General features: G+C 43.2%; 2 protein-coding genes across 2 annotated transcripts in view; both read right to left on the bottom strand.

Annotated features, from left to right (window-relative positions):
• ythdc2 (YTH domain containing 2) overlaps positions 1-4431 on the bottom strand; it is a 49925-nt gene extending 45494 nt beyond the window's left edge. The window contains exons 1-2 of the mRNA XM_063209780.1: positions 4282-4431; positions 2352-2540 (exon numbers count right to left, since the gene is read on the bottom strand). Of these exons, the coding sequence (XP_063065850.1) occupies positions 2352-2538 (187 nt within the window). The 5' untranslated portion in view covers positions 2539-2540; positions 4282-4431. The remainder of the gene's footprint in view (positions 1-2351; positions 2541-4281) is intronic.
• A 1800-nt stretch (positions 4432-6231) lies between these two features.
• On the bottom strand, positions 6232-9555 carry LOC134458716 (homeobox protein goosecoid-2-like). Its single transcript, XM_063211141.1, has 2 exons — positions 9261-9555; positions 6232-6328 (listed from the first exon to the last, which is right to left on the bottom strand). The coding sequence occupies exons 1-2, from the start codon at positions 9483-9485 to the stop codon at positions 6236-6238; spliced, it is 318 nt and encodes a 105-aa protein (XP_063067211.1). The 5' UTR covers positions 9486-9555; the 3' UTR covers positions 6232-6235.
• Between the last annotated feature and the right edge of the window lie 2945 nt (positions 9556-12500).

Raw genomic sequence — 12500 nt, 5'->3', positions numbered from 1 at the left:
TGTATTCTGCATTCCACTCGCTTAACTCGCGTCGCTCGAAGATAAAATAAGTTTATCTCGGAACCCGCCCACATCACATCGCTTGTACTCTCCTCGCCTACTCGCCAGCGAGACTCGCTGGAACACGTAGTCATTCTATTGACTTCATCCGCTGAGCGAGTAACTAGCAGCGACGTGTGTGTACGGCCCTTAGGAGAGGAGAGATGAGAGGAGAGTTGAGGAGAGACGGGAGGACGGGAGGAGGAGAGAAGAGAAGAGGGGAGGAGGGGAGGAGAGAGGGGAGGACGGAAGGAGGAGAGGAGAGAGGAGAGGAGAGGAGAGTTTAATGTCTAGTTTAATGTTTATTTGACAGGGACAGTGTACTTATAATCTGAGCCCATTTTCATCTGTAGTCCCATTACACATTACATTTTGCTGATGCTTTCATCCAAAGCGACTTACAGTAGTAATGTAATGTAGTGTAATGTAATAGTAATGTACAACTTCTACTTCATATTTTTACATTTTGGGACTCTCCCGAGCAGGGAAGTTTTTGGTTGCTCACGAATTCTCAAATGAATGTATACATGACAATATCTTGTACCTTGTATGATAATAAGCACAGTAATAATAACTAGGGCTAACAATATTGTATCGAACCGAGAAATCGTGATACACAGAGTCACGATACTGTATCGTGATACAAGGAGGCAGTATAGTGATACACAGAGTCACCACGATACTGTATCGTGATATAAGGAGGTAGTATAGTGATACAAGGAGGCAGTATCGTGATACAAGGAGGCAGTATCGTGATACAAGGAGGCAGTATCGTGATACAAGGAGGCAGTATCGTGATACAAGGAGGCAGTATCGTGATACAAGGAGGCAGTATCGTGATACAAGGAGGCAGTATCGTGATACAAGGAGGCAGTATCGTGATACAAGGAGGCAGTATCGTGATACAAGGAGGCAGTATCGTGATACAAGGAGGCAGTATCGTGATACAAGGAGGCAGTATCGTGATACACAGAGTCACGATACTGTATCGTGATACAAGGAGGCAGTATCGTGATACACAGAGTCACGTATCGCGATACAAGGAGGCAGCATCGTGATACACAGAGTCACGATACTGTATCGCGATACAAGGAGGCAGCATCGTGATACACAGAGTCACGATACTGTATCGTGATACAAGGAGGCAGCATCGTGATACACAGAGTCACGATACTGTATCGCGATACAAGGAGGCAGTATCGTGATACAAGGAGGCAGTATCGTGATACAAGGAGGCAGTATCGTGATACAAGGAGGCAGTATCGTGATACAAGGAGGCAGTATCGTGATACAAGGAGGCAGTATCGTGATACAAGGAGGCAGTATCGTGATACAAGGAGGCAGTATCGTGATACAAGGAGGCAGTATCGTGATACACAGAGTCACGATACTGTATCGTTATACAAGGAGGCAGTATCGTGATACGCCTTTTCAAAGTTTTATTACCCATCAGTCCAGAAAACAACCTTATGATTTGATGTGATAGTGTTTCCAAACTTCAGTGGAGATACATTTCAGAAATCGTGGGTTGTATCGAACCGTAGGACAAAAATCGCAATATGAACCGAATCGTGAGTTGAGTGTATCGTTCAATCAACGTTCAATTATATTCAATCAACCCAAAAGGACCCATGTTACTCCTCTATTTATTGAGTTGCACTGGTTACCGATCGCCGCCCGGATCAAGCACAAGGCATTGACCCTTGCCTACAAAACCATCACAGGAACGGCCCCAGCGTATCTGAAGGACCTACTAACGCCTTATGTTACTGGAAGAGAACTGCGCTCATCCAGCACAAGCCGCCTGGCTCTGCCATCCAGTCGCTCTAGGTACTCCCAGTCAAGATTGTTCTCCGTTGTGGTACCCAAGTGGTGGAACAGTCTCCCAGAGGCAGCAAGACTAAGCACATCTCTTGCAGCCTTCAAGAAACAACTGAAGACCTTCCTCTTTCGAGAGAATCTACTAGACTAATGCTTGAACTGGCCTTGCCCCAGGGCAGACTCCTGACATGATGTTTAATTTAGTTTAGTTTAGCTTGTGTGTGTGTGTGCTTGTGTGTGTGTGTACTCGTTATTTACTCTTTATGATAAAAAAAACAAACAAAAAAACAAAAAAAAACTAACCCTCTTTGCAACTGCACTTGTTGTTCTGTATATCTCCTGTGCACTTTGTATTTGCTTGTGATGTTGGCTTGATTATGTCCTCTTTTGAAAGTCGCTTTGGTTATAAAGCGTCTGCCAAATGCAATGTAATGTAATGTAATGTAATGTAATGTAATCGTTACAGCCCTAATAATAACACAATGCTGTACCTTTTTGTTCGCTGTATTGGAACTTCTCGAGGGCGATGTGCACGGCTATCTTGACCTCCTCGTCCACGCGGATGTCCTTCAGCCCCTTCCCTCGAGAGGAGCCGCCGTGACCCCCATGACCCCCGTGGCGACCCTGGTGACCTTGGTGACCCGACGAGGGCCGCGGGGAGGCACCCGACCGAGACATGACTGGCAGACGAAACAAGAAAAATACACAAGATTAGGCTTTTATAAAAAAACATTTTTGCACAAGAAGAGTGCCTTGGACTCCCTTTTTGATCAGACATTTTTTTCCCCACAGCAAAGAGCACATTCAAATTTTTTTTCAACAATTCCTGAGCACTTTCTTCACTTCATACACCAGATTAAAATGAAGAAGATAAAGTGTTATTGGTCCATCAACGGTTACTTGTCCTGTCTTGCACAATGTCAGTCTACTCTGTAAATGTCAGTGCAGTGTACTGTATGTCTATGTCCTGGCAGGATGGAGAGGAACGTCATTTCAATTTCCCTGTATGGCCGGTGCATATGAAAGAAACTGACCATAAAAGTGGACATGACTTGACCTGAATTGACTTAACTATCACCGCTAGAAAGCTGTTCATGCACAGTCCCATGTTTGTATCTGGAACTAAGTGAATATAAATCTCGATGATATATTAGCAGTAGTATCATCACTGACTGACTGGAAGACACACAAAAAAGATGATCACTTCTAGACAAACATGGGTGTCAATTTTGGTGTAGATGGTGGAGACATGTCCATACCACTTTTGAGATAAACCTAGCTTGTCCCTCACCACTTTGTCACTAACATAATGCAAAAGTAGCATATCTGGACTGGACAATTTCCCACATTGCCCACCACCACTTTCCAAGCCAAACCTACACCTTTGTAGACAAAAGCTATATTATGAACGATGCTAAGTTAGTACCTGGAGCTAACTCAGTTTAAACATTGTTATGAATAACATTATTTTGGATATGTTAGTGCCATTGACTGACTGCCTGACTGCAGTTTGGCATGCAACGCTGGTTAGTAACTTGTAGTTACCTCTTGAGCAGTTGACTTGGAGCTGAACTTGACTGCATGTTGGCGGCTACCGTCATTACAAGTAGAACTAGTGTAACTGTCGCTCAACCTCTAGTTCTAGACTTTCTTTGTACATTTCTAAACGTGTCATGAATATATAAATCAATTATATGTTTGCAGTAATATCATCACTACCTGAATGGGCTTGTGTTGCCTGCAACGATGCTCCTGTTTTGACCAGTTTACTTTCAGCTGCACTTGACTGGATGTCGGCTAGTTACTACGACTACCATTATTACAAGTCACCCTCTCTCTCTACCTGACACCCCTTTACTTTCACTGTAACTTGTTATACTTACAGAAAATGACACTTTTCTCACAGGATTTGACAGTTGTGCCACCACATTCATCTGCCCACGAGACAGGTCGTTAGAAGCTGTTTAAAATATTTTCAGACCATTTAGCTAATTTAGCTAACGTGTCGTGAACCAGAAATCAAATTTTAGCTAGAACTAGAGCTAGTTTTACAACTGGCCAACGTGAACTAGAAAATCAAAACATGATGGGACGTCACGAGAGGCATACATTCCTTCTTGACTGGAAATCTGATTATGAATGTAACTGTTGACCACTCAAACAGTTAATAATGTCAACTAGCCATACGTAAGACTGTTTTACAACCAAATACTCATCTATGTTATTAAAATAGCAGAACGTGTAACAAGGCAAACTACTGTTGGTGAATTGTCTAATAACTGAAGAAGTACTTGCTAGCTCTAGTTAGCTTCAATGAGGCTTCGGTTGAATGGGGCTAACTTGCTAGATAGCACGAAGCTAACCGATTGTAACCATCAAGTCAGTCTGAGGCAAAATGTTTATTTAGCACTTAAAACTTACTGTCTGCTCGTGTCCTCGGCTGGACTGATGCCAGCAACGGAAATATAAAGTCAGATGTGAAGATCGAATGTGGTCCTCAAGCTCAAACGACAGACCGGTAGGAATATCAGTGCAAGTCTGAAACACACCGGTCTGTCTGTGTCTGTCAGATCTGCGTGCGCACCAAATACGGTAATTTTGTAGGTGCGCACCTATTATGAATGTTACGGTATTTTACATATGATGCTAAAATAGAAGCCATCTGCTGCACTGTACGAGAGGTCTTCTTTAGGCCTACTCTAGAGACTGACCTCTCACTCTCTGCCTACCCAGATTGTGAAGGCCAGATTCAGAAGGGGCCAAAAAATCAAATCTGGGATGAAATTGCGGGTCAGACCCAATGTTTATTTTTTATCATCATTATTTATTTATTTTTTTGAATGAGATAAAATTGTGCATGCACTAACCTAAAACTCAAAGGGAAATTTAACAAACACTCATATACAATAGGCCTAGGCCCTATATTTGAAATGATAACCTGTTGTGAGACATCTTTACCCTTATCTTCACGTCACCCCTATTACCTTGAAATATGTCATATTTGTCTTACTTCTACATCACAATAGTATCTGCCAACACTCATTTCTGGTCATGTAAATCTTGTCTACCCCAACTCACAGAACACGTTTTTGCACAATTACCTTTTAATTTTTTTCTTTAGTTTTTCTTTTCCCCCTCCCTGACTATTAGCCTACCAGTGTTATGTGTCTTGAAATGTCCATGTGGGCATTATGTAGGGCTGTACAATTAATCGAAAGTAATCAAAAATCGTGATAAAATTGTGAAATCGAGGTCGTGATTTTAATCGTGATTTAATTGTGGCAATAGTGACCTACCTTTGAACGCGTCCTTGAAGCCAGAACATACTACTGACAGGCTGGTGTTTCTGGCCAGAAATCTGTCCACCTAAGTTTCATGCTATTGCCTTTACATAATTATTACAATTCATTTTATTTTGCTTATTTTGTTATATTTCATCTCGCTATAATTTTCAAAAAAATCTGCAAAAAATCAATATTCGTCATTAATAATAATGATTACGATTTTGACCAAAATAATCATGATAATGTTTTTTTCCATAATCATGCAGCCCTAGCATTATGTGTATTTATGTACGCTACTTGGCACCTGAGTTTCCCCTCTCGGGGATCAATAAAGTTACTCTACTCTACTCATCATCCCTGAGTCTTTTTGACTGATCAACTGCACAGCTAAGTGCATGCAACTAGGAATGCATTCAGAGAGTGCAGACGTCTGCCAGGGAAACTGTTTGATAGAACATTTGACAATGTTACACCCTTAAAAAAAAGTCTTTCTGCCTTGTATTTGTGGAGTTAGAAACCAGAATGTCAAAATTCACCCATATCCCGCAACGGTGAAGAATCTTTTTTAACAATTCCTAGATCTGGATCACCTCCAAAATGTTATCTCTTGTTCCTTATGGCATTTTCAACAACTCCACAAAGTTTTATCAAAATCCACTCGTGACTTTTTTTGAGTTATCCTGCTGAGAGACAGACAGACAAGCAGACAAACAAGTAAACGGACAGACGGACAAATCAACACGACCGAAAAGATCATCTGCTTGGCGGAGGTAATGATTACCACAATAAACCACCAGTTCAGCTTAGTGTATGGACAATGGTTTACTCAGACTTCATAAGAGGTCAGAACCCTGCTGTTGCTCAGACTAATGGGGGAAAAACAAGGAAACACTCGGAAAAAGTGAATGTGATTTTATTTTATTGAAGATATTGGGTCAACATGTTAGATATCCACTGTGCAGTGTCCTGTAGTGTGTGTGTGTGTGTGTGTGTGTGTGTGTGTGTGTGTGTGTGTGTGTGTGTGTGTGTGTGTGTGTGTGTGTGTGTGTGTGTGTGTGTGTGTGTGTGTGTGTGTGTGTGTGTGTGTGTGTCTACATGTCAGGTGTCCACTGTGCCTCCTGTAGGCCTCCTAGTGAGTGTCTCCTCTGTCTTCTCCACTTTGCTCTCCTGTTCTTAAACCACACCTGAGAAATAACACACACACACACACACACACACACACACACACACACACACACACACACACACACACACACACACACACACACACACACACACACACACACACACACACACACACAGAGTAATTAATTTTGAGCAGTTTTAGGACATATGTTGTTTTACACGTGTAATTACAATATCCTTGAATCTAATGTTAAATAGCTTGTTACTCTTGTCAACACTGTACCAGTAGTGAACAGAACTGCATGGCGACCTGAATGGACTCTTGAAACTCCTGAAGTCATGTCATTTCAAAGCAGGAAATGAAATGCACTACTTTGTCACCAAATACAGTTCCCCTGTGACATTGCTCTGAACATATGGGCTTCCTCCTAATATCCAGATACAGTTCCCCTGTGACATTGCTGTGAACATATGGGCCTCCTCCTAATATCCAGATACAGTTCCCCAGTGACATTGCCTGTGAACATATAGTGTTATGTCTAATATCCAGGTACAGCTACCCAGTGACATTGCTGTGCTGTGAACATATAGTGTTATTTCTAATATCCAGATACAGTTCCCCAGTGACATTGCTGTGAACATATGGGCTTCCTCCTAATATCCAGATACAGTTCCCCAGTGACATTGCCTGTTTGTGGCCTTGTGGTGACATCTCTGATGACAGGCGTGTTTTTCAATATCTTGCAAAAGTGCAATTCTAATGTCAATTCTAATGTCAATTAATGTCAATTCTAATGTCAATTTTTCATCCTCAATTGGGAAAGTGAACGAAAAATGAATGAAAACAAGTCCCCCAAAAGTTGCCATGGCTTGGCTGACAGTGGGGCAACGTTATTGTTTTCTCCACGGAGGAGGAGTGCCAGCGGTGTGTGAGGCCACAAGCCCAGGCTGAGGACAGGAGTGCACATGTTGAGAAGAACCCCCAGTAGTTTAGGGCAGTCATGGGTGAGCGGTTAGGGCGTCAGACTTGCATCCCAGAGGTTGCCGGTTCGACTCCCGACCCGCCAGGTTGGTGGGGGGAGTAATCAACCAGTGCTCTCCCCCATCCTCCTCCATGACTGAGGTACCCTGAGCATGGTACCGTCCCACCGCACTGCTCCCCATGGGGTGCCACTGAGGGCTGCCCCCTTGCACGGGTGAGGCATAAATGCAATTTCGTTGTGTGCAGTGTGCAGTGTTCACTTGTGTGCTGTGGAGTGCTGTGTCACAATGACAATGGGAGTTGGAGTTTCCCAATGGGCTTTCACCTGTCTTTCACTTTAGGCTTCCTGAGGCCCTGAAAGGCTCAAGAGCACCCTCTGCTGGTGGGCTGAAGGTAATGCAGGCTCATGTAATGTAATAACTCCACTGCAACAGGTGTTAGAGTCTCACCTTCAGAGGTGTCAAAAGTAAAAGCAAAAGTAAAAAATAAAATAAAAAAGTAACAGTTTCCTCCCAACACAAGTAACGTATCTGAGTAACCAGTAGACCTGTGTACTTCTTTTACAATCAGCTAACTCTGCACTGGTTGGATCAAGTTTGTATTGTGTCGTTGTTAGGTTTAGTGTTTTTCAGTAACAACACAGTCTTTCTATCTCATTAGGTACAATGGAGTAAATGGTGTAACAGCTATGTAATGCATGTGCTAGTTTTGCAAATACACCACAAATGTACTTTTACTTTTTACACCTCAGCTCACCTTTGCCCACCAGGTGTGTATCTTTGCAGGGCAAGCTTCTCATCTCTGTGGATGAGTAATAGACAGTTGGATTGAAATGAATGTCATCTAATCTGACATAACTTATTACACTGATGTGTGAGAACAGAAGTCAATGGCATTTTGACTGCAGAGGCGGGTTTACCTCGCCAGACTGTGCCCTCCTTCAGCTCCTTCGCTACTAGTCAGGCCAAGAGCAATGTAAATATAATTTCTGATCTCCCGAAAAATTGGGAACTCCACCCTCTTTGTCAGGAGCCAATCAACCATAGCAAACCAAGGGAGGCGGGTCAACAATGCTGTTTGGGAGACGTTAATTGTTATGCTCTTGGTCAGACCAAGTCTCGAACAGATTTGAAAGTCGATGAAAATCAGGCTAGGTTTTATCGATAAGCAGACTAAGCCGTTGCATAGGGCCTCACTTAATTTACCCATTGTAGGGGAACCCTCAACAGTCAGCCCGGCCATTATAATTACCAGCCAAAGTCACTCATGAGGGCCCATGTCTGTATTTTGCCTAGGGCCCGCAGATGGGTAGAGCCTCTGCTGCCTGAGTGACTTCTCACCTCTATCCTCCCCTCCGCTGTCAGCGGTCACGGTCATGTCCAAAATAAAGGTATACAAGCCAAATAAAAATGAATAAATAAAATTCCCTCGGGACAAATAAAAACAATCTTGGATCTTGGATGTCGGGGTGCTGGTGAATATAATCTAATATCTGTATGCTTTGGTAGTGTTGGATAATACTTTAATCTAATCTCACCTCTATGAGCTGTGTGTGCAGTGTGTGAGCTCCGCGCGTGTGGATGTCGGGGTACTAGTTAATAATAACCAAATGTGTGAATGTCGGGGTACTAGTTAATCTCACCTCCACTCTCTCCTCTCTCAGGTGTGTGTGGCGGGCCAGCTCCTCGTGTGCAGTGGTGTAGTCTACGTAGAACGCAGGTATACACAGTATACCCACTTCTAAATTTTAGGGGCTTCAGTATACCCACTTAAACTTGATTTATCCATTATTTAGAATCGCATAAATATATACAGTATACCCACTTCAAACAAGTAGACTACACCGCTCCTTGCGTGTGGGTATATCTGGGTACTGGTTAATCTAGTTAATCTAGTAATCTAGTAATTTCACCTCCACTCTCTCCTCTCTCTTCAGTGTGCCAGCTCCTCGCGTGTGTGTATATCTGGGTACCTGTTAATCTAGTAATCTAGTAATCTAGTAATCTCACCTCCACTCTCTCCTCCCTCAGGTGTGTGTGGCGGGCCAGCTCCTCGCGTGTGTGTATATCGGGGTACTGGTTCTGTGTGAACAGCTGTTCCAGGGCGTCCAGTTGGGCCTCAGTGAAGATGGTGCGGTGACGTCGCATGCGCCGCTGCTGCATCGGACCCAGCTGCAGCATTCCAGAACCCTGCAGCATTCCGGAAGCCTGCAACATTCCGGAAGCCTGCAGCATTCCGGAACAGTCGTCCGGGTACTGCGCTGCACGCACCTCCGCACACCACTGCTTAGCCCAGGACAGTGAGCAGGCTGCAACACACACGCACGCACACACACACACACACACACACACACACACACACACACACACACGCAACACACGCAACACACACACACACACACACACACACACACACACACACACACACACACACACACACACACGCAACACACACACGCAACACACGCAACACACACACACACACACACACACACACACAAACACACACACGCAACACACGCAACACACACACGCACACACACTGAGTAAAGAAAAGCTTTCACCAGTACAAAGCAGAATAGATTAGAATAAATACACAGAGTTTGCCATAGACGCATACCAGGAACAACTCATGCACATGCTTACGTTCATGTGCCAACAGCAGGCAATGCATGTATAGTCATTGATAGCAGTAACACATGCACATTAATACTAACACATGACAGCAGTAGTCCATGCACTGACATTACAGACACATGAGCATCAACCTAGTAACCACAGCACAGCTTGGTCAGCATTGTGTGAGATGGATGGATGCTACTGTAGTAAACCAAGTGTTGACTGGGGTAGTTAGTGAGTTGTTCCCAAGTGGTGGAGGACTAAGCACATCTCTTGCAGCCTTCAAGAAGCAAGTAGACTCTCCTCTTCCGTGACTATCTACTAGACTAATGTTTGAGCTGCCCTAGCCCCAGGCCAGACTCTTGACATGATGTGTATGTATTCAATCAACCCAAAAGGACCCATGTTACTCCTCTATTTATTGAGTTGCACTGGTTACCAATCGCCGCCCGGATCAAGCACAAGGCATTGACCCTTGCCTACAAAACCATCACAGGAACGGCCCCAGTTTATCTTAAGGATCTACTAACGCCCTATGTTACTGGAAGAGACCTGCGCTCATCCAGCACAAGCCGTCTGGCTCTGCCATCCAGTCGCTCTAGGTACTCCCAGTCAAGATTGTTCTCCGTTGTGGTACCCAAGTGGTGGAACAGTCTCCCAGAGGCAGCAAGACTGAGCACATCTCTTGCAGCTTTCAAGAAACAACTAAAGACATTCCTCTTTCGAGAGAATCTACTAGATTGCTTGAACTGGCCTTGAACTGGCCTTGAACTGGCCTTGAACTGGCCTTGCCCCAGGGCAGACTCCTGACATGATGTTTAGTTTAGTTTAGTTTAGTTTGTGAGTGTGTTTGTTTGTGTGTGTATATTTCCTGTGCACTTTGTATCTGCTAGAGATGTTGCCCATCATTATGCCCTCGATTGTAAGTCGCTTTGGTTATAAAGTGTCTGACAAATGTAATGTAATGTAATGTAATGTAATGTAGTGAGTTCCCTCACGTGGTGGTTGCCCAGGTGAAAAAGTGGTTCAATTTAGTACAATAAAAGCATGACTGAAGTGTACTTAGCATGTTAAAAGTGCACTCGTGCTTTTTGTGCTATGAAAAAGTATGTTTACAATATGCTTATTTAAAGTGTACTTAAAATTAGATGTAATTAAGTTGCTCTCAAAGAAAGTACACTTAGCGAACCATACTTCAAGTGGACTTCGAAGATGTTTGGCTAAAGTGTATTTAGAGGAATATACTAATAGTGTTCTAATAGTGAACTTACAAAAAGTGTATTTTTTAATAACATATTGCAATTGTACTTTTTAAAAGTGCTTGATTACACTTCACCCAAATGTCTTCGAAGTGTGATTTTCTATAGTATTTCTTCAACATATTGCAAGTACACTTTTTCTAAGTGCACCATGATTGTATTTCACTCAAATATCTTCGAAGTGTGCTTACACAAAGTGGATTTACCCATCATGCACCATCATGCATGTCCCATCATGCAATGCACCTCTTGGAGCTAAATTTCTCAATCAGAAAGCCATTTATCTTGAAGGAATATTTTTGGTTTGCATGAAAATATTACTCATTGTTATATTCTGTGTTTAAAGTGAAAAAATGACCATGTTCCCACCGTCATTATGATGGTCATGTATATGTTCTGGTATATATAGGCTCACACTTCCCACAGGATCATGTTGGAAGGTAAATTGGAACTAGTTGTTCGAAAAAAGTATCTAGAGTCATCATTAGAGATCAATTCAAGTGATCAGCTGCAGGAAGGTGGATCAAGTTTGAAGGAAAGTGATATGTGTATCTGAAATCTCTGTAGCAACGCAATGATTGTAAATATCAGTCGTGCTAGGCATGCACCAGGCATGCATACTGTATCACTACTGTGACATGTGGCTGTGTGTAGTATACAAGCTCTGGGGACCAGCATGGATTGTAGTATTACATTGATATTATGTATGTATGTATGTACTTGGGAGTGTACTGTAAATATACTTCAAGCATACCTGTTATATATTTACAATACTTAATATGATGTACTTTTTACAGACTTAAAATGTTCCAATATAGTCCAAAGAAACATGAAGTTAATATAGCCTACTTTTATTGAACTTCTGTAACAATAAAAAGTTATAGAAGTGTACTCAAGCACACTCTTAATGCCATACGAATGCATGAAAAGCGTGTTTGGAGCATACTTTCAAAAGTATGCTTGTAGTGCACTTAAAGTTGTCCAAAAGCGGTGCCAATTTAGCATCCTCAGTGTGCTGCAAGTGTGCTGAAGTACTGCTTTAGTAGTGCTCCAGCGCACTAATAGTGCAATGAAGCGCACTTTAAATCGCCGAAAATAGTACACTTTGTACTAAGTACGGCCAAAAAAAGTACACTTTAAGTTTATGGGTTTTTCACCTGGGTGGAGGTGGTCTGCGAGTGTGTGCAGCGTCTCCCCACACTGGAGGCAGCGGAGGCAGCAGGGAGATGGAGTCGGTTGCCAGGGAGATGGGGTTTGAGGCCGGGGGGGCAGTCGGGGGTCCCGGGGGGGCTCCCGGTCCGGATGGGTCCCAGCTGATGACCTGTCCACCACACCACCACCGCCACCACCACCACGACTGGTCCCCTTCTTC

This window comes from Engraulis encrasicolus, chromosome 11 (assembly GCF_034702125.1).
Source record: "Engraulis encrasicolus isolate BLACKSEA-1 chromosome 11, IST_EnEncr_1.0, whole genome shotgun sequence".
Taxonomy (NCBI): Eukaryota; Metazoa; Chordata; class Actinopteri; order Clupeiformes; family Engraulidae; genus Engraulis; species Engraulis encrasicolus.
This window is presented reverse-complemented; position numbering and strand designations above follow the sequence as displayed.

What these genes read in the sequence shown, in the direction of transcription:
- LOC134458716 (XM_063211141.1), bottom strand. Translation starts at nt 9,485, where the DNA reads ATGCTGCAGGCTTCCGGAATGTTGCAGGCTTCCGGAATGCTGCAGGGT. An exon ending in TGAGGGAGGAGAGAGTGGAG is followed by an intron (nt 6,329 to 9,260) that starts GTGAGATTACTA and finishes GTTATTTCTCAG; the next exon opens with GTGTGGTTTAAGAACAGGAG.